Genomic DNA, 22,320 nt, shown 5'->3' with positions numbered 1-22,320 from the left:
CTAAGCCCCTCCCCTGGCAGCCATCCTCAGATTTGGTAGCACGTAAAGTGGCAGTATGACCAAGTGAAGAGCCGAAGCGGGGAAGGAGGGAGGGTTCGCATGTGAATCCATGCCAGACCCATGCTGGAGAACAACAGTTACAGGTAAGTAACTTGTTCCTTCTCCAGCATGGGGTCTGGCATGGATTCACATGCTCATGAATATAAGAATACATAGCAGTACACACATGTACAACCACGGGAGGTGGCAAAAGGCTCAACATTAAGCATTACATAAACTTAACATTAAGCAACTCTTATTTCCCCACTAGGCCCACCTTCAGGCGAACAGGTTGCGCAGCACTGCTTGGCTGACTCTGGACTCCTCCCCGGAATCCCGGTCGACGCAGTAGAATCTCGTGAAGGTGTGCGTCGACCTCCACGTAGCAGCCCTGCAGATGTCCAGCAGGGGCACACCAGACAAGAACGCCGTAGTAGCAGCGATCGCTCTGGTCGAATGGACTCTCGGACAGCCGGGCAACGGTCGGTTTGCCAAGCAGTGACAGTGTATGATGCAGCCGGAGAGCCATCTGGAAATGGAAGCCTACGAGAGAGCCTTCCCCTGGTTCACAGGTCCAAAGTTCACAAACAGCTGTGATGTCTTCCGAAAACTCTTCGTTCTGTCCACGTAGAACTTAAGCGCTCTAGCTAAATCCAGCGAGTGCAAAGTCCTCTCGGCCGGCGACGAAGGCGACGGGAAGAAAACTGGTAACACCAAGGGCTCGTTAAGATGGATGTCCGACGGCACCTTGGGCATGAAGGAGGGGTGTGTCCTCAGCACCACCCTCATATTGTGAAAAGTCAAGTATGGGGGCTTGCAGGATAGGGCCTCAATCTCTCCCACGTGTCGTGCGGAGGTGATGGCCACCAGGAACGCTGTCTTCCACGACAGGAACTTCAAAGGAGCCGAATGCAAAGGCTCGAATGGCGGCCCCATGAGCCTGGTCAGCACCACGTTGAGCTCCCAGGCCGGAGCTGGAGCCTTCACCGGCGGGAACGATCGGAACAGTCCTTTCATAAATTCCTTCACCAGTCGATGAGACCACAAGGACGACCGTCCTGTAGTTCTGGTGTATCGGGAGATCGCCACCAGATGTATCTTGATGGAAGCGTGAGCTAGTCCAACCTTGGCCAGCCACACTTGAGGTGCTGTAATCCATAGAGGGTTGATCTTCTGTGCACGGCACCAGACAGAGAACCTCTTCCACTTATGCCCGTAGCACTTAAGAGTTGAGGACGCACTGGCCTTTGCAAGAAGCTCTCTGCAGTCAGCCGGGATATCGTACCCTCCAAACTCTAGTGCTGCAGGAGCCAGACCTGCAACTTCAGCAACTCCAGGTTGTGATGAAGGATGGCACCTCCTTCTCTCGAAAGAAGATCTGCGTCCGTCGGCAGCTTGACTGGTGGGGACGCTGACAAGTCCAGAAGGTCCGGGAACCAGATCTGCCTCGGCCACGCCGGTGCGACGAGGATCATCTTGCACCATGACCTCTTGAGCTGGTTGATGAGTCGGAGCAGCAACGGCAGCGGAGGGTACGCATATATGAACAGGCCGTCTCAGGGGTACGAGAAGGCATCGCCCATGCTCCTCGGCTGGGGAAACCTGCTGGCGAACCTCTGGCATTTGGAGTTCGTCGCTGTCACGAACAGGTCGATCTGGGGTTTGCCCCATCGCTGAAAGAGTCGATCCACTTGATCCTGGCATAGTTCCCAATCGTGGCACGAGCGCAGCTCTCTGCTGAGTGAGTCGGCGATGATGTTTTTTATCCCTGCCAGATGAAACGGCACCAGAAACATCCCTTCGGCAACGGCCCAGTGCCACAGATCCTGGGCTTCCTTGGATAGGGGAAGGGGATCTGGTTCCGCCCTGTTTCCGAATGTAGAACATCGTGGTGGTGTTGTCGGTGAAGATCCTCATCACCTTGCCCTTGAGCGACGGGAGAAAGGATCTGAGGACCCAGAACACTGCACGGAGCTCCAGGATGTTGCTGTGAAGCTTCTTCTCCTCCGGGAGCCAGAGGCCTCTCGCATGAAGATCTCCGGTGTGCGCTCACCACCCATCCAGGGAGGCATCCGTCTTCTTCGTTACCTGGTGGGCCGTGGTCTGAAAGTCTGTCCCTGCCGCCAGATGAGCGTGAGTGCCCCACCACCGGATCGCTCGTCGAAGGTGTCGTTGAGAGGGATCCTGTCCTCGAATCTGCCGTCGCTTGGATCCAGCGGGCGTCAAGTTACTCCTGTAGAGGGCGCATCCGAAGCCTGCACAGGCGCACAAGATATATGCAAGAGGACATCATCCCGAAGAGGGACTTGATGGACCTCACCTTGGCCACGTCCGTGGCCAGCAGACGCTGCACCTTGCCCAGGATGGCCTTTTTCCTTTCCTCCGACGGCGAGGCCAGACGCGCCACTGTGTCCAGCTTGGCTCCCAGAAACAGTGCGACTTGCGAGGGGACCAGGTGGGATTTCGGGAAGTTGATGGAGAACCCCAGGTCCGTGAGCAGCTGGACGGTCTTCGCTGTGTGTTCTACGGCGAGCTCCCTTGTCCCTGCACGGATGAGCCAATTGTCCAGGTAGGGGTAGACGTGGATCCCCTGCAGGCAAACCCTGGGTGCCGACTTCAATCCGAACGGAAGGGCCTTGAACTGGTAGTGCTGTCCTTGGACCACGAACCTGAGGAACTTTCGGTGTCCTTTTAGAATGGGGATGTGGAAGTATGCATCCTCCAAATACAACAACGACAGGAAATCGCCCTCCTCCAGGTGTCCCAGCACGTGCTGGAGGGTGACCAACCGTAACTTCTGTGCCTTGATGTACTTGTTCAGTCGTCGCAGGTCCAGGATGGGCCGCCATCCTCCTGTCTTCTTTTTCACGAGGAAGTACCTTGAGTATATTCCGGAGCCCCGGAGCCTCTTCGGGGCGAGCTCGATGGCACCTTTCTTGAGCATCGCCCTTACCTCCAGTAGTAGTTGAGGGATGTGGTTTGCCTTCCTGGCCACAGGAGGAATTCGGGGGCACTTTTTTAGAAACTCAAGGGCGTGTCCCTATGTCATGCGCCGCCAATGTTGGGGGATATGGTCGCGGTGGAGACTGGGCCGCCATTAGTCACCCCTTCACGTTATACCACACACTATGTTTAGCGGTCTAGTTGTTCCGCAGCGCTTGCTTCGGCACGCCTATTTCTTTCCGTCACACCCGGAAGCCTACGCGTTGCAACCCTCTCGCGTCAGGCTCCGGGTGAGACGCTAGTTTTCTCTGTTCTCTCTCCCATCTTTCTGTTTGTAGCGCTGTTTACGGCTCTCCTAGCCGGTGCATCTGTTTTCCCGTACCTCCCATTGTTTGTTCTCGTTGTCTTACCTTGTCTCTCTTTGGTTCCCGTTTTCTGTCCTGGGCTCCGCCCCTTTTCTCCGTGAAGATTTCTTTCCCGTCCATTCTCGTCGGACTTACTATTCTGGAGTTTCACTATACTTCTGCCTTCCATATCTTCTGGGATCCACTCAGCACAACTTCGCCGGGGGTTTTTTATGCCATCAGGCTTTTTCCCCCATATAGCTTGCTCCGGCAGAGAAGCCACTTCTAGACCTTGTTGTAGCAGGTCAGGGTGGCTTCCTCCCGGGGTAGGCCCTATCCTCCATCAAAAAAAACTGCTTGGTGGAAGAAAAGATTGGAACCGCCCAGGGGATCCATCGCCACAGGTGAGGAGGTGGACGGAGGGTTGGAGTTAGAAGAAGAAGAGGGAGATCTGGAGTTTGATTCTGACAGATTGCAACGCCAGAAAGAAACTATGGCTACCCCCGAACAGCTGCAAGAGCTGATTCAAGCTGTACAAGGAATGAACGTTGAATTACAGAACGTCAAGGCTGAAAATGCAGCATTAAGACAAATGATCACGGCTCGAGAATCTAGGGAGACCGATCTCCCTCCCATGTCTTTGTCCTCGGGTAAATACGATGGTTCGCCAAGACGTCTCAAGGAATTTCTCGAATCTTGTGCCATTTACTTTGCCTTTCGTCCTCATACCTTCGCCAGCGCTCATACCAAGGTGGGGTTTGTTATATCAAATTTAATAGGAAACGCCCTGGCCTGGGCTTCCCCACTAGTAACCAGTAACAATCCGATACTCCAGGACTATGGTGCCTTTGTTACCTTGTTTAAACAGACCTTCGAACAGGCCGAGATAACTCACATAGCGGCTGAAGAACTGCTAGACGTTCAGCAGGGCACCAGCGATCTCAGGACCTATATTTCGTCCTTCAAACGCCTAGCGATTGAGGCCGGATGGCCGGAACATGTGCAATTTACGATATTTCGTCGTGGCTTAAGAGAAGAATTAAAGGACGAGCTGGCTCGTTTGGCACTTCCCACCTCTCTATCGGATATGATGTCCATAGCCCTCCAGATAGAATTCCGTCTCAGCGAACGGCGGACCGAAAGACGAAAGTTGCGCATCCCAGTCAACTCACCCTCTTCAGGAACCCCTTCTCATCTGTTACCCTTAGCATCAAGCAAAGAAGAACCCATGCAGATAGGCGCCGCAAGAGCCCCGTTAACACCTGAAGAACGTAGAAGAAGGCGAGACACTGGTCTCTGTTTGTATTGTGGATCGGATACGCATCTACTACGAAAATGCCCAGCGGTTCCTCCCCGTACACCGGGAAACGACAGACCTCGGAACTAAAGGGGGCAGGTTTCCGAGGTATGTCTTCTCGCCCCTATGTAACCTTGGCGGTTAACCCCCAAGGAGATACCATGGACTCTCGTTTGATGGTAGTGTCCTTACAGATACAAATCTCCACCAAGAAGTTAACCACGCTAGCCCTCATTGACTGTGGTGCTGCTGGAGTCTTTATGGACACCATTTGGGCTGATCAACAAGGTATTCCTTTGGTTCGGCGTGAGGATGCTCAGAAGGTAGAAGGCGTTGATGGGACCCCGCTTTCCTCTGGTCCCATCACTCATACAACAGAACCACTCACTGTGGTGATCCAACATCATACAGAACAAATGACATTCGATCTTATTCGAGCAGCCCACTTTCCAGTCATACTGGGTATCCCATGGCTGAGAAGGCACAACCCCTCGATTGATTGGTTCAGGAATACTATTACCTTTGAATCAGGATTCTGTAAGGAACTCTGTATACCACACCGGTCACAGGAAGTAGTGAAGGTCCTCGCGCCTGAATCCACCACTAAGTGCGAGGTCTGTTGCATTCCAACTGAATTGGAGGAATTTCACGAAGTCTTTGTTGACAAGACGATATTAGAACTGCCCCCACATCGTCCAGAGGACTGTGCCATAGAACTCACACAAGACGCATTAGTCCCCTTCGGGCGGATGTTTCCGCTATCTCTCACCGAGAAGGTAGCTCTACGTAGATACTTGGACTCCCACCTGACTAACGGATTGATCCGGCCTTCCAGATCTCCCGCAGGGGCCCCATTATTTTTTATCCCCAAGCGCGATTCTACAGAATTGAGGCCTTGCATTGATTACCGGGGCCTCAATAAGGTCACAATAAGGGACAGATACCCTATGCCACTCATTGCAGACATTCTGGAGGCAGTACAGGGGGCCACCATCTTTTCTAAACTGGACCTAAGAAGTGCATATCATCTTCTCCGGATACGCGAGGGTGATGAATGGAAAACGGCATTCCGTACACCTTTTGGTCTCTATGAGTATCGAGTTATGCCTTTTGGCTTAGTGAATGCACCGGCTGTTTTTCAGCGCTTTATGGATCGCCTGTTCTCTGAAGTCCTCTTTATCTTTACAGTAGTATACTTGGATGACATCCTGATATTTTCTCGATCCCCACAAGAACACGACCAACACCTACGAAGCATATTAGATCGCCTTCAAGCCAACTCCCTCCTGGTTAAACCAGAGAAGTGTATTTTCAAGACCAGCACAATCTCCTATCTGGGTTTTATACTATCTAAGGATGGTGTCTCTATGGATCCCGGAAAGGTATCTGCCATACTGAAATGGCCCACACCTACCTCACTGAAGGATGTCCAACGATTCCTAGGTTTGACGAACTTCTACAGAAAATTTATCGGTCATTTCTCTCAAACGGTATTGCCTATTACGGCTTTACTCAAGAAGGAAGCTGGCCCATTTGCTTGGACTGACCAGGCCGACAACGCTTTTGAGCTATTGAAGAAATTGTTTTGCTCTGCTCCAGTCCTTCGCCAACCGGATCAAACTCTACCGTTTGTAGTCGAGGCCGATGCCTCCGCTGAAGCTTTGGGAGCTGTGTTATTACAAGAACACCAGGGAATTGAGCACCCAGTGGCCTATCTCTCAAAAACCTTGTCGGTGAGTCAAAAGAACTATTCGGTTATAGAGAAGGAACTCTTAGCACTTAAGACGGCCTGTGAGGAGTGGAGACACCTGCTGCAGGGTAGCGCATCACCCTTCACTCTGCGTACTGACCATAAAAACTTGAAGGTCCTTAGAGGGATGGAATGCATAAATTCCAGACAAGCACGATGGGCGCACTTCTTCAGTCAATATGACTTTGTCATAACCTACATCCCAGGCTCCCAGAACGGTCTCGCCGACGCCCTTTCTCGGCGTAATTCCCCAGGGATGGGTGCCACTTCTCCGGCAGAAGTACTTATTCCCCGTAATAGGATTGTGGGTGTCATATCGACATTCCTTGAGGAGGTAAAAACAGCAACCACGGAGGGTATGGAAGTCATCTTACCTCCAAAAAAGAGACAAGAGATAACAAGGTCAGGGGGGCTCCTTTGGTACAAACAGAAATTGTTCATTCCCACACAAGCGTTGCGCATGAAGGTTATGGGATGGTGTCACGACCATGTCACGGTCGGACACCGAGGACAAAAGGGCACCTTGGAGCTAGTTTCTCGTACGTTCTTTTGGCCCTCTATGTATAAGGATGTCAAGATGTACTGTAAGGCCTGTCCGGTCTGTGCGCAAAGCAAGGTTTCGGTATGTAGACCATTGGGGCTGCTAGAACAACCGGAAACACCATCACGTCCTTGGTCTCTTATCTCGATGGATTTTATTGTGGAATTACCCGTATCTCAGGGGTATACCTGTCTCATGGTTACTGTTGACTCTTTCTCAAAGTTGGCCCATTTTTCCCCTTTAGCTGGTGTTCCCACTGCACCGGAATTGGCCGAGGTATTTCTTAAGGACATATTCCGATTACATGGACTCCCTGATAAGATCATTTCTGATAGGGGGAGTCAGTTCACCTCTCGTTTTTGGACAGCCTTGTGCCATTGCATAAAGGTTAACAGAGCTCTTTCCTCGGGGTTTCATCCCCAGACCAATGGCCAAACCGAACGACTAAACGCCACCATAGAACAGTATCTAAGATGCTATATAAATCGCCACCAGGACAACTGGGTATCCCTTCTGCCCACCGCCGAATTTGCCTATAACAATTCTGTGCATTCGGCTACTAACCTCAGTCCTTTTTTTTGTACCTATGGGCTCCATCCCCGAGGAATTCTCCCCTTACTCAGTTCCCCGACCAACATACCCTCTATTGAGTCCACATTAGCTGATATCTCATATGCCCAAAAGAGCGCCCTGATTAGTTTGTCCTCAGCAAGGGAAAGGTATAAGGTACAAGCCGACCAACATCGCCAGCCGTGTCCCCTATGGAAGGAAGGGGATCATGTATGGCTATCCACAAGATACCTACCTCGTTGGTTGCATCCTACAAAATTGTCCCCCCGTTACATGGGGCCGTTTAAAATCACACAGAGGATAAACCCTGTAGCCTTCAGGCTCAGTCTTCCCAAAGATATGCGACGCATTCATCCTGTCTTCCATTCCTCTCTCTTACGCTCGGCTGATCCCAATACCCCCAGAAAGAGAAACCTACATCTTCCTTCGGATCCCAAACCGATTCCCAATGAATATGAGGTCTCCCACATCAGAGATTCCAGATTTAGCAAGGGAAGACTGGAATATCTGGTGGCTTGGAAGGGATATCCTCGTTCGGAGGATTCCTGGGAACCGAGGTCTTTTGTTCATGCCCCCCTCCTTACCCAGAGATTCCATCGATTCCACCCTGGCAAGCCTGGGTGGTCCAGGTCTAGAAGGGGGCATACTGTCATGCGCCGCCAATGTTGGGGGATATGGTCGCGGTGGAGACTGGGCCGCCATTAGTCACCCCTTCACGTTATACCACACACTATGTTTAGCGGTCTAGTTGTTCCGCAGCGCTTGCTTCGGCACGCCTATTTCTTTCCGTCACACCCGGAAGCCTACGCGTTGCAACCCTCTCGCGTCAGGCTCCGGGTGAGACGCTAGTTTTCTCTGTTCTCTCTCCCATCTTTCTGTTTGTAGCGCTGTTTACGGCTCTCCTAGCCGGTGCATCTGTTTTCCCGTACCTCCCATTGTTTGTTCTCGTTGTCTTACCTTGTCTCTCTTTGGTTCCCGTTTTCTGTCCTGGGCTCCGCCCCTTTTCTCCGTGAAGATTTCTTTCCCGTCCATTCTCGTCGGACTTACTATTCTGGAGTTTCACTATACTTCTGCCTTCCATATCTTCTGGGATCCACTCAGCACAACTTCGCCGGGGGTTTTTTATGCCATCAGGCTTTTTCCCCCATATAGCTTGCTCCGGCAGAGAAGCCACTTCTAGACCTTGTTGTAGCAGGTCAGGGTGGCTTCCTCCCGGGGTAGGCCCTATCCTCCATCAAAAAAAACTGCTTGGTGGAAGAAAAGATTGGAACCGCCCAGGGGATCCATCGCCACAGGTGAGGAGGTGGACGGAGGGTTGGAGTTAGAAGAAGAAGAGGGAGATCTGGAGTTTGATTCTGACACCCTAGGCCAGGCGTCCAGCACCCAATGGTCGGTGGAGATGGACTCCCACACGCTGACGAACTTCGCCAGCCGGCCTCCCACCGGGGTGCTTCGGTGGGGGCCCGACGCCACGGTCGGTTCAGTCTTGCTTGGAGGACCCCTTGCCTCCTTGGCCTACCTGGCGATGACGACGAGATCCACCCGACTTGCCCCATCCCCTATAGGTTTCTTGCGACCAGGAGTGGGCTGACTGGCGGTACGTAGAGGAGCCACTGTCGAATCCCTTGGAGGCACCTTGCTTGCCTCCGGAGTTCCGAAAGGACGGCCGTCGTTGCTGGAGAACTCCTAGGGCCCGAGCCATCTCCGTGTCCGCCTTCATGGCTTGGAGGGACTCATCCACTGTTTTCCCAAACAGGTCGTTTCCGTCGAAAGGCATGTCCAACACCTTGGTTTGTACATACTGGCAGAAATCCAACGCCACCTCACCTTCCTGCAAGATCTCCAGGGCCTCCGCCCTCTTGTCGTCCGGTAGGAAGTCCAACAGGGGGGCGATCTTGTACGACAACTCCCTGTCGTAGCGGGCCACGATCGCAAGGGCGTTGGCCGCCTTAATCGTTGTTGCCGCCGACGAGATAACTCATCGTCCCATCGCATCCAGCTTCTTTCCTTCGGCGTCCGGCGGGGAAGTTGACGTTGAGGCCGAAGCCCCCCCACTTTCTTCTTGCCCGCCGCTGAGACAACCGAGTCAGGGGTCGGTTGCGCCCTAAGGCACAGGGGGGGCTCATCGGGGACCCGGTACTTCTTCTCGTACCGATCCCTCTTAGCAGGCGTCGTAGATGGGTTCTTGAGAAGGGCTCGTCCCTCGTCCCAGATGTCATCCAGCAGAAGCACGGCGAGGACCGTCTTCCTCTTGGCCTCGCGCCGTTGGTAAAGGAACCCCTCCTTTTTCTCTTCGGGGCAGAGCTGGAAAAGCTTGGATGCCCTGGCAATCATAGCGTGGAAGGACCCAATCTCGTTGGGCGGGAATGCCCAAGTCGGAGGCGATGGGAGATCCGTCCCGTTGTCACCGCCGTCGTCATCCGTGCCCGTCGTGGCCGTGGCCGTATCCGTTCCCGTGTCATCCCAGGGACGGGGACAAAGGTTGAGCAGGCCGAGCAGGCTGAAAAGGCGGGGCTGGATGCGTCCGTCTCCTCTTGCTTGGGGGACTTCCCGACGGGCCTGGCTCTGGCTCCTCCGTCGGGCCTGGCTCCAGCTTCTCCATCGGAGGTAGGGGCAATCTCGTCCTTATCTCTGTACATAAGGATTGTATTGCCAACAAAATGGCCGCCAAGTTGTCCTGCGGCTCCGGAAGCGACGGTTGACTTGGAAACTCGTCGGCACCGCCGTCGCTCTCGTCGTCCTCTTCGTCGAGATCCTTCCCGTGGGGCCGGGCCTCCTCAACGCCCTCGTTGAGGCCCTCCAAGATTTCAACCAGCTCCTCCTCGGAGGTCGTGTCCGTATTCACGATGGCCACCGCCCCCCCTCTTTTTCCGCCGGGGTCTTCACGGGGGTCTTCTAGATTGGCCTGAAAGAGGCTTCCCTCTGCAGTGGCAGGGAAACTCTGGGCCCCGAGGTCGCCTCCACTGATGTAGCCTCCACAGGCTGTGTCAGGGCTGCCGCGACTTCCTCGATAGAGGCCTTAGCCGGGTGAATCAAGGCTTTCACCACCTTCTGTGGGCCTGTGGCCTTCACCTAGGGGGGAGGGTCACCGCCTCGCTTCCCCTCGGCCGGATCCTTCGAGCCCGACCGGGGCCTCTCCAGAAGCTTCGCCGGGGTCTCGGCTTTCCTCTTCCCCGAGCCAGAGCGGTGGCTCGTGGTTGATGGCGCCGGAGAGGATGTGCCCTGCCTGGCAGCCGAGGAGCCCGACCGTTCGGCGCTCCCGGTGCCCGCGGACTCGCGGTGCTTTGCCTTCTGTTGGGCACCCGTCGCCAGGGGGGGCCCTCACAGGACGACTTCTTCTCACCTGACGGGCTCTTCCCGTCCAGCCAGTTAGAGAGGCGAAGATGTCGATCCTTCATGGTCCGCTCCGACATGTTCCCGCAAAACGCACAGTCCTTCTCCACGTGCGTTTTGTCTTCATGAAGGCAGTAGAGGCATTTTGAATGCTCGTCCTCCTTGAACACATTCTGTAGCTGGCATCCAGGACAAACCCTGAACAGCTTTCCGGGCGTCAAGCTTCCTTTCTCCTGGGCCACGTCCGTGTAGGCCTCAGAAACTTCTGGACTCCTCCAAGAAGCGTAACTCGACGAAAACTTCACCCTTGAGGGGCGTAGAAAATCCAAAACGGGTCCCCATTGATCGGATGGAGAAACGGTGGAGCTTGAGGCTCCGATTAACCGGAAAATGAGAAAATCTCTTTCAAAAAAGCGCGAAAACGCAGCAAGCTCGAGAGCTAAAGCACGAGGACTCCCAACACTTGAACATGCGGTAAAAATCTGAGGATGGCTGCCACGGGAGGGGCTTAGGGAGAGGACAGTCATTGGCTCTGGGCAGTGTGACCCAGAGATCAGTGATTGGTTACTACTAAGAAAGACAGATCAGAAGCCAAACTGATACTGATTTTTTTCTTTACCGAGGATTCCCAGCCTGACGACGGGGAATATTCATGAGCATGTGAATCCATGCCAGACCCCATGCTGGAGAAGGTGGAGGACATACAAAAGAGGTGGAACAACCTCAAGTCCAGAGTCCGCAGCCTCATCTGAAACCAATGTAGGGAGACGGCTGCCACAAGTGGAGGAACAGTTAATCCCCTACAGTTGACCCCATGGGAGGAGATGGTCAGTGGCATCCTCCACATGGTGGGCCTGGAGAGTGTGGACTCGGCTGAGATAATAGCCAGCAGCCAGGGAGAACCTCTGAGTACATGAGTGGATGTGCCCATTGCAGAACAACCCTGATGGCATGTACACATACACAAACTGCCATGCATCCAGGTGACGTCAACCCTGATAATGCATGGCTCATCCATTTGACACTGCAGGCCATAACAACATGAGTAATTGAAGCCATGATCCCCCTTGCATTCCAACCAAGCAGGATGACAAGTGCATGACATAGGCAACTACTATGATTGAACTGCAAGTAACAAGGACTGATGCACATCTGCATTGCACATCACAACCCCCTCTTGCCCGCACACCGGTCTCCCATGCACAGACACCACAGCAAGCATGCTACCAAACACATAGCGCATGTCAAGCAGGAAATACCCCTGGAGGTGTGTCTCAGACTAATAACCACTGCAAATGACCAGTAGCTGCAAGGCACGCATCGAGACAATGGTGTCCATCATCATGTCTACGTGACTCCACCACAACTAACAGGGCATCCCTCAGCCGACAGTACTACAGGATACGCAAGCAACATATGCCCTGCCCTACATGTGCACATGTGACCCTGTAGGTCAGTGATGCACAGGACTGCACAGTCCAAGCAAGGCACAGCTCCAACACTGACCATATGCATGTGCATAAATCAATGCAGTAACCTGCCATACTGTCAGTCACATGATGTCAGTCACCCTGTGACTCCATAGTACATGCGACAGTACATGACAACTCACCATACACGTTTCCATCAAGGTATTGACACACATTTTCATGTCTCCCAGCAGGCACACAAGACACCCAGGAACCCTCGGAAGGTGCCAGTGCCTCGACAACACCAGCACCAACAGGCGCCACAAAGCCACAGGCCATGCCTCAGCCACAAGTTGGAGTGTAGTCCCCAAAAAACATTCAAGGCAACAGTGCCATCCACCTCTATGGCCACAGGCACACCGGATACAATTGAAAGACTTACTCGGGCAATTAGTTAGTCTGCAGCTCCACCCACAACAGGGGCACCCCCCACCACTGCTGGGACCACAGGAGAACCACAAACTGGCCCAAGTGGTGACAACACGAGCCATGTGCCCAGCCCACTGCACCCGCTGCCAACGTGCCATCAGAGTCATCCTCTTCCACCTCCAGTCCACCATATTCACCTGTGAGATAATTTTCACCCGAATCCTCCTCCCTGCACCGCCTCTCGCCCATCAGGTCCTCCCCCTTGTCATCTCGGTGTGCCCTCCACTTCCAGCAAGACGACTACTCAGATGGCCAGGCAGAGCAGTCAGGCCATGTATCCCAAAATGTGGGTCTAGGCCCATGACAATCTCCTCAGACAGTGCCGGGCCCCACATTGCAGGTCATTTGGGAGTGACTGGAGAGAATGGAGGAACGGCAGGCATAAATGCACGCCATTGTACAACAGCAATTGGGCCATTCACAGGCCATGTGTGATGTCAACCACAGGGCTGCAAGGTGGTGTCCAGATCCATTGATCGGCTGTGCCGGAGTACAGTGACTTGCAATGCAAGCAACAGCTTCATAAGACAGAGTGTGAGGGAACTTGCAGAACAGATCTCAGCCTCACTATGCCAAGGGAATTAATATGACCATGGAACACCTTCGGGTTAGTGTGCCAGTCAGTTAGGTGTCTCCTAGCCCTACTGAGGTGTCGTTGGCTAGCCCCTTACTGAGGCGCTCACAGCGCTGCACGTCCCGTGCTCCCCTGCCTGCGCAAAAAGTGGGCAAAGGAAGCGCTAGTGTGCAGAACATGGGACAGACTGAGGGTATGGGTGATGAGTTGGGGATCAGGGTGTGGGTGGGTGATGGAGTTGGAGATCAGGGTATGGGGTGGGTGATGGAGTTGGGGATCAGGGTGTGGGGTGGATGATGGAGTTGGGGATCAGGGTTAGTTAATCTGAAAATAAATCATTGTTGAGTCTTCATCATTTGTACAGTGTTTATTCCATGGTGGTGCTACATGTGCATTCAGTGAATCTTCAGTGACGTCAGAGGTGTATATGTGCTAAGTAAAATAGAATTGTCCATGAGGTCCTGTCGACCATTCGGCCTTCCCTCGCCTGCCCATGTATGTCCTGTGGTGCTCTGTATTCACCTGCAACGTCTTCCTCATCAAGGAATGGTCCTCATCTAGAGGCATTTGCATGTACCTTTGTATGCACATGTTGTGCAACATAGCACATATGACTACGGTTTTACCAACTTTCTCAGGGCTGTACATGAGGGCACCACCTGTTTGGTGGATGCACCTGAATCTGGCTTTCAGCAATCCAAAGGTGTGCTCAATACATTTCATGGTCCTCCTCTGGGCCTCCTGTGGTGTACCAGGGATCCTCACATGTGTCATCAGCCAGGGTAACTGCGGGGGTAGGAAACACACATCTGTGTTATAAGTTATTAGCAGCCGAAAAAGGGACCCAAGAGAGCTACTGTTGGTAAAACCAAACCCAAGAGTTACTGTGGTATGGACTCTGATTATTACTAATAGAGTGGGTAACAGGGCTGTGACAGAAGACAGAAGGATAGAGCAAAAAAAAGAGATACTATCCCTGCCTACAGTGCACTCTCAACTAGGTTGCGGTGATACAACGCCTGTCTTATAGTGACAGAATAAGAATGAAATTACCAACTTCTATGATGTGTAATACATTCAGCCTTGTAAGTCCGATACCACTCTCCTCCAGATTAGTTTAGATCGGAAGAGGCTACAAGTAAAAGAAGAAGCACTCCAGGGAGGGTAAAGAGGATAAATTCTTCCTCTTTAGAGACTCGTGTGGCATCTAATGGGATAGACAATTCTTTAATAACCCATTGATTGTCACACTGACCCTGGGTTGCTAGGGTTAAAATGACACAAACAAAAGGAAGAGGATAGATTCCTATTCCGACAACACAAAGACAATACAGTCACCACTTCCCATACAGAACTTATTTTTACTAACAGGAAGTAGGACGATATAAAACGGTTTGCTCAAGCTAAAGAATAGGCAAATTGGTGCCTTTTTAGATGTAACAAACACCGTCACCGTTCTAATGTGCAAGGTTCGAGAAAAGTGAAAAGGGTTTACCTAATGTCAGAATGGACACAGTCCTATGTCTGTTTCTGCGTTGGAATATGTGCCTCCAAATGTCGAACAGCCCATACATGAGACATGTTGGGATGTGGCCATCTTTAAAGGTCCAAATAAGGCATGTTTTCTCTATGTCCACGTAGATAGAAATAGGTCAACGAGCTTAGGTTCTGTGTATCTACTGGGTCACCCTAGTCTGTAAAGGTTCTGTATGGAGCATTATATCTATCATCGCATGGCTTAATCTAGAGGGTCAGTTCCCTGTCAGCCGACATACTATTCGCATGTGCTTCATGTTTACCATCAAACAAAACCTATATTGCTAAAGTGCGGTATATGTTTGGAATACATATCATAAAATTAAGTAGTTTAGGCTTGCAGTCCGGTTGATGGAATCAGTGCCTAAAGAAGTAAAAGGCTAACTATAAAGTGCTAAGTGCCCAGCAGCATGACGTACAAATTCGCTAAAAATAGATTTGTAAATTGGGTGATTGTGATGTTTTGAACGTGATCTGGCAGTCAACTAACGGTACATAGTGTAAATCAACACGACCGATGTGATTAACCTGTAGGATGGATGTCTAATACATATGTCCAGTGGAAATATTTACACGCTGTGGTGCAAACTATTGCCATGTGTACTGATCACTGCAATAGTACACTATGTGCTGGCAAGGTCTATGTCCATTCTGTTATTTTTACCCAATCCTCTTATCAATTGTAATGTAAGGTCTAATGCCTAAGGGTGGACATTCTTTAAAATCAATCGAGTGTAATTTAAAAAGTGAAAAAAGTGGGGAAAGAAAACACTAACAATGCAAATATTACAACTTAATGACGTATTGTGGCCACATTTCTAAAAAAGTTAATTTGTCAAAGAACTATATGTATACGCAGTCTACAGAGCAACAGTCCCCAGTGGATATTAGGTATCTGATGGAAGTTGGACAACTGGGTCAATAAAAGAGAGACAATAGTGCAAAGAAAATAAAATTAACTGGGAAGGGAGAGATACAAATCTTATACAAAAGATGAGTATGGTTTCATCAACATCCTGTTTATACAGCTAAAAAGGTATGCAGATCTTTGTCCACATTATGTCCTCTGGGATTTTTACTTTCAAAGTCTATGATGTATCTTGTTTCTTATTGTCGTAATAACTGTTCCCTGTCACCACGTCTCGGTCCGAGAACAACCCTATGGATACCAAAAAATGAGAGGCCATCCAGTTTACCACTGTGTTTTTCTTCAAAGTGTTTCGCCATAGGATATGTCGCGTCCTGATTTTTGATCGCTCTAACGTGTTTAAGATGCAGATGGAGGAGTTCTGCGTTTGGAAAGTGGTGGGGCCTCTCGAGGGCCTTGTAATGCTGAGACTAGGTGTGAAGAGCTAACTTCCATTTCCACCAATTAATCAAAGGTATCATTTGTGATCAGATCGTTGACGACAGCGGGTCTCTCCTCAATTAATTGTCATTGGGCAAATAACAACGTTTATTTTGCTTGTATGATGCTACTTGTCGGCTGCGCCACGTTCTTTCTCACACGTCAATGGTGCTGTAGTCAACACCTGCAATGTCTTCGGTTTTCCAGCCGTAGACAAGGCTGTTAACGGCAGAATTTCCATCTGCATTGTGGAGGTTTCTAGGTTGTCAGGGCCCTGAGGTTTCTGGCACTGAAGGGAGGGCTATGCCCCTTGAGCACTGGTTAGTTCAGCGTATTTCACAATTTTATTACCATTTGTAGGCGTTTCTTTAGATCTGGATAATTTTTGACTTGGATGTATGTTTCCCTTGAAGGAGGGCAAACCCACACTCCTGGAAGACTCTGCCTCAGATGTAGGGTATTTTCCTTCTTTTAGCTAACATACCAGGCACCTATACATGTCTCTATGCATTTTTGTGCTAAAGCCAAAGCTCTGACATTCCTCAAAATCTTCCATGATATGATGGGGATTAAAGCAGCAAATACAGTCTACAGATATGTCTTTCTCTTTCATCCGCATTCTTAAACCAAAAGTAGCACAATTCCTGAAGAGGGATTTCCTTGATGTTTTGTCTCCTTGAGACATTAGTAGTGCTTGAGCCCAGGGCGATTCAGTGTGGAAAGAGACCAATTGAGGTATTAATAATGGAGTTGGGATTCACCTTGCTTGCCACGCTTTGGAAGTTGAGGTGCACCAAATTATTAATGAACACTCTTGAATTAAAATCTGTTGAAACCTCAAATACATGTTTCTGCTACTTGGGGCCCATGGCAAGTTTAGACCTGGTAATTCAGCTAATCAGAGTCTGACAAACATAGTATCTAATCATCCAAAAGCCATTGGCCTTCAAGTTGAGGAAATGTCTGAGCTTGATGTCTTCCTGCTTGAGTTAAGGAAAAGATCATTATTGTGGGACTGGGTAACGACTATCGATGCATTGACACCACGTAAGTGATACCTCGTGTTTGTAAAGCAGGGTAATTCCTGGTGTAAACCTAGTAGCTATCTTGTAAAATATTGCAGCCTACCTTTGGCAGCATTTTATGTTATATTTCCGGCTGAAAATTCTGCCAGTACTTGAGGTTACAGGGACTTGTGTCAAGGAACCTAGAGAACAGAGGCTATGCTGTATTTGTGGGGTGGAGATTGAGTCTTGTAGGCATATCCTGACTGGATGCCCTGGCCTAAAGATGTTCTATATTAAGGGATATGATCGGTGTATCGCACAATGGGGGGGGGGTTATGAATCGGATCAGTTCTGGTCCATGATCCACTCTCTTGAACCTTTGACTGCGGTTGCTGTGGCCTATCATATTTAGGCAATAGTTAAAACTAGGCTGTCTTAAGAGGTTGCAAGGCCTTGATTGAAATGTATTTGATTGAATATGTATTATTACAAATGCTATATTTTAATTGAGTGTTTTATTGTGTTTAAGAATGTGCTAATGTTTAGAACAATTTTATTCTTTGTTTTTGTATACGTTGTAATTTTATGCTGTGATATGCAAAAGGATTGAATTAGCCAAAAGCAGTAATTAAAAAAAGAGACCAATTCCCTGTTAATTCATTTCTCAGCACAGAGAGAAAAAGGAGAAAAGCAAATAAATTATCCCCTAGTTGAATTATCTGACCAATAGAGAAAAAAATGTATGTTGCAAATTGAGATTTCCATGTAGATCTTGTTCTTTCCCTTAAGTGAAGGTGGAGGACTTCTCTCAGCATAATGTGCTGTAAGAATCGGAACATGACCTCCAAGGGAAGGAAGGGCTGAGCACTTAACATCTCATTGGCCAAAGGGAACATGACCCAAAATTAATTAGATAAGCTGTAGTAGTTACTGCTTTTTTCTTTATCATAACAATGGACAGATATGTAACTGAGGATTCCTAGCCTAATGACAGGGAATTATTCAATGCATTAAAATCTATGAAAGATCCAATTCTGTAGAAGTGCCATGGAGTGCCTGTTTTTGGATGAGAAAGATCTACAAGATCGACATGAAGTGCAGGAGAACTCGTGTGCCCAGCAGTGCCTGTCTCTGAGTACATCTATTTCACGGTTTATAGTGAAAAGACCAAAAAAATCTCGAAAAAAAAAAAAAAAAAAAAAAAAAACGCATTTTTTTTTCAATACGTTTTTTTCAAAATGGGGGGTTCCCCCCCAACCCCGCTTTTTTCATTTTTGTTTTATTTTACCCCTTTTTTTTACTTACCTGAACCCAAAAATACATATAAATGAATAAATAAAAACATTTTTTTTCGAGATTTTTTTTTTGATATTTTTGTCATTCGATATTTTTTTTTCGGCCTTTTGACTGACCACCCTATTTCACATATAACCCTCCTAGATCATTGAAAGGAAATTGGAATGGGGTCAGGGGTCAGGCTAAGGTTTACCCAGCAATAAACCCATTCCAGAAATCTCACACAAATCAGGGCTAGAGTAGCTATACCCCACTTTTCAGTCACATGGCTTGCCTAGCAGTTACAGTATATTCTTTAGAAATAAGGTAATTACAGACATGCTGTGACGAGCCCTCATTATGGTATGAGTCACCCATGCCTGAGTGCATATTGCACCCAATCTGGTGGCCCAAGTAGTCATGGTACATCTAAAAGGGAAGAACAATATATTTGCAACAAATAGCACAATACTACTTACCTGTGACAGGCTGGAGACGAGCACGTGTGAACCTGACTCCAGTGGAGACAGACAAAACCAGGAAGTTGCAAAGAGTCAAAGGTACTTTTTTAAATATCATAGGGGAGGACTTTAAAAAAATGGGAAGACAAAAATATTATTTTATGGGGCTTGTGAAGCACTGTGAGGATTCATCTCATAGAATAAGTTCTGTGATGAGGAGAACGAACAAGGAGGTACTGGAATATATCCAACGCTCATGTTCGATCTTTCCAGCACTATTGTACCTTGGTGATGTACACGCATGTATACATTAATGCCAGTGTACACACAGTTAAAGGATACTGTCCCTTACACAAATGCATCATGTACAATAGCTCCTAACAAAAAGCACCCAATAGCTGGCCACATACAATATGCTGTTGCCGCCACACTGTCTTACTGGTATATGCGCGTGCATATAGCACGTTGTCCAGCACAGCATCGTGGTCCACACTGAAGCGGTCAGCAATATCTCGCAGGCGGTCTGGTCGACTTTGGTATTGTAGAGTTAAGGAAGGTGATCAAGAACAAAAGCAGAGAAAACATTGAAATTCTGTAAATTAGGGTAGCACAGCCATCACACTACTCCCCCTCATTCTTCCAGCCAATCCCTTAACACCTACCTCACTTTGCCTAGCCTTCAGAAGCTGGGCCATTCTTGTGTGCACAAAGATTCGTGGCAAGAGTTGGAGTTGGTACAAGCTACTCCACATACTCACTTTTTTACAGGTAGTCTTTAGACCCCATTCCAACAGAATCATTGGATGTTATTGCGGCAGGACAGTGGTTTGGATGCATTCCATTCCAGCTGGAAGCAGTTTTATAACGGTAGCTGGGCATGCATGCACAGCTGTATGATATGTCAAATGGTTTCTAGTAGCTAAATCTATTTCTCCATAAAATGTCAATAGACAGGGTGCTTCGAGATCATATTTTTCTACAATAAGAGGTGGCAAGGAATACTATCATAATGGTAAGTAAAAATATATTACTTGCTTGTATGTTTAATTCTACAGAATTGGTATATTTTATAAATTAACATGCGTGTTTGAATATTACATGTCAGATCCAGTCCTCAGCAAATAAATTATATAACGTTAGCCAATTTTCATGCTCTGTAGGGCTTTCTCTTAATGCAACCAGCAACAGATTCTGAACACATATAGGTATTATTAAATGTCCCTCTGAATGGTGGTTGGTAGGATTGCAGTAAATATATAAAATATATCTATGCTGGGGAACCACATTTTCACCCTTATTCTGAATGGGGCAAAGGTCGCCCAAAAGCATAGAAATGACTTTGCGCACTTTTCTCCAAACCTGCCCGGTTCTGATGATGCAAATCGCTGTACGCTCACCGCACATTGAAGTGAAAGGCACAGAAATCCACTTGGCCCTAAGTGTCGTGACTGCAATATTCACCTCTGATGTGGGGTCAATATGTGTGAAAAAGCACAAATGTGCAGATGTTCATACAGTGAACTCCTTCAACTGGATTCAACTATCTTACCAGACGAAGCCCCTTTGAGGGAAGTAACTTTATTTTTCTCCAGCATTTGAACTTTTAATGGATTCACTTGCTTGTTTGAATAGATTACGAGGCAAACTTTATTTACAGGAGTGTACAAAGATAACTTGCCATTCCAATAGGTGTTAAAGTAGCCCGGCCGCATATATTTCTGCTCTGAAATCAGTATTCTCGCAGTAAAGTGACAAAAGATTTTCAATAATATTCATGTGGCTTGTAAGTGGCATATTTGCGTGAAAACATACTATCATACCCTTTCCTCTTGTAAAGTGTGTAGTGACAAGGTTTTAAAGGTGTCTTCTTAATAAAAAAAAGTAACATAGCCCAACACACAAAAAAGCACACCTAAGTTTTTTCTTCGTTGAGCCATAGGCAACAAAACGTTGTAATTCTTTAGTTCTGCTATTAGAATAGTGACGCATCCATTTCATGTTAAATATTAAGCCCTTTCTCTCTTGGAGTCATAGGGTCCTGGGAAAAAACTGGCAAACATACTCTGTGAAATACTGATACAATTTTCTATATGAATTTTGCGAGTGTGAGGCGAGGGACCTTATCCATTCCGCATTTTATTAAGGGTTCATTCACAGAAAAGGTACAACTCTCGCATACTCCCTGGGCCAGATTCTCAACACTTTTTTTGGCGCAAGTGAGGATCTCGCACCAAAAAAAGGCGAAGCACAGTTCACAAAGGGCATCTGAAAAAGCCCAATTAAAATGTTTGCAAAAATAAGGGGGCGTTTCTTCGCATTTAAAAGCGCATCCTGAATTCACAAACGGGATGCGATTTTAAATGCCCAGAAATTAGGGTAATTCCCCAGCGCCTGTTACGCACAGTCACAGGGAGAGATGCAAATCATGGCAGGCTCATTTCTGACCCTGTCATGATTATATTTAAGTGTGACAGCTGTGGTTTAGACCACAGCTGTCACAATAACATTTAAATCCCACAAACCAGGATGGACTGGGAGCCTGTTGCGCATTTCAGCAATGAGTGCAAATGAAAAATGTGCACCCTCTTCGCTCATATTTGAGAATCGGGCCCTTTGTGCGCATGTTATGGCTACTAAGAACACCGTCTATCGGGATACAAACTTTAACTCATCAGAACAAAGGTCAAATGAGCATGCAATATATTTTTTCAAGTTGGAGTAGAAGCCTTCACAGGGGGAAATATTATCATCAAACCTTTGAGGAATTACTAGATAGTTGGTTGTTTTAAGTGAAAAAAAAAATACCTTGTGATCATCGTCACATATGTACTGTGCCAAAGTGACATTTTAGCCATTGTCACATGGGCCTGGGCATGATTGGCTTATGTCTACGGAGCCAGCTATAACCCAGAAAGGTGTATTTTGAGGCCATGTTACCCTTCCTATTTTGGAAAACCCAACATTCAAGGACTACATTTCCTAGAAGTTCTTTTGGTGTCAGAGGAAAAACCTAGCCTTGATCCAGGAGAGTCAGCTACAGATTCAGAAGGAAGAGGCTATATAGAAACCCTGGTCAGGTCAGGAAGGAGGCAGGAGAACATCAACCAAACCTTGGTTATACAGACCCGGCTAACAAATCACTCATAGGAGAACTACCGGAACAGACTAACAGACTAAAAAAATGCAGACTAAAAAAGTACAGATTTGGGGCTGGAAAGACTATGGGGGAGGGCCTGAGTACCTCAAATAAGTACTTTCCATTCACCAAAGAGGACACTCATGGGGAGATTGCCCCACTCCCCCATCATAGATTGGAACCAGAGAGCAGCCCACTTATTTCCCACTCTACCAGTGTGGGGAGAAAAAAGCTAATGATTCCCTCAGATCTGGAAGCACAAAGGAGG

At 48.5% G+C, this 22,320-nt stretch overlaps 1 protein-coding gene across 2 annotated transcripts in view; it reads right to left on the bottom strand.

Moving 5' to 3' along the window:
- The window catches only part of DMC1 (DNA meiotic recombinase 1), a 1,020,186-nt gene that overhangs the window by 363,484 nt on the left and 634,382 nt on the right, over positions 1 to 22,320 (bottom strand). For both annotated transcript variants that reach the window (XM_069652814.1, XM_069652812.1), the window contains exon 9: positions 19,356 to 19,447. In XM_069652814.1, the coding sequence (XP_069508915.1) occupies positions 19,356 to 19,447 (92 nt within the window). The remainder of the gene's footprint in view (positions 1 to 19,355; positions 19,448 to 22,320) is intronic.

This window comes from Ambystoma mexicanum, chromosome 3q (genome assembly GCF_040938575.1).
Source record: "Ambystoma mexicanum isolate Mex_15411 chromosome 3q, UKY_AmexF1_1, whole genome shotgun sequence".
NCBI classification, from domain to species: Eukaryota; Metazoa; Chordata; class Amphibia; order Caudata; family Ambystomatidae; genus Ambystoma; species Ambystoma mexicanum.
This window is presented reverse-complemented; position numbering and strand designations above follow the sequence as displayed.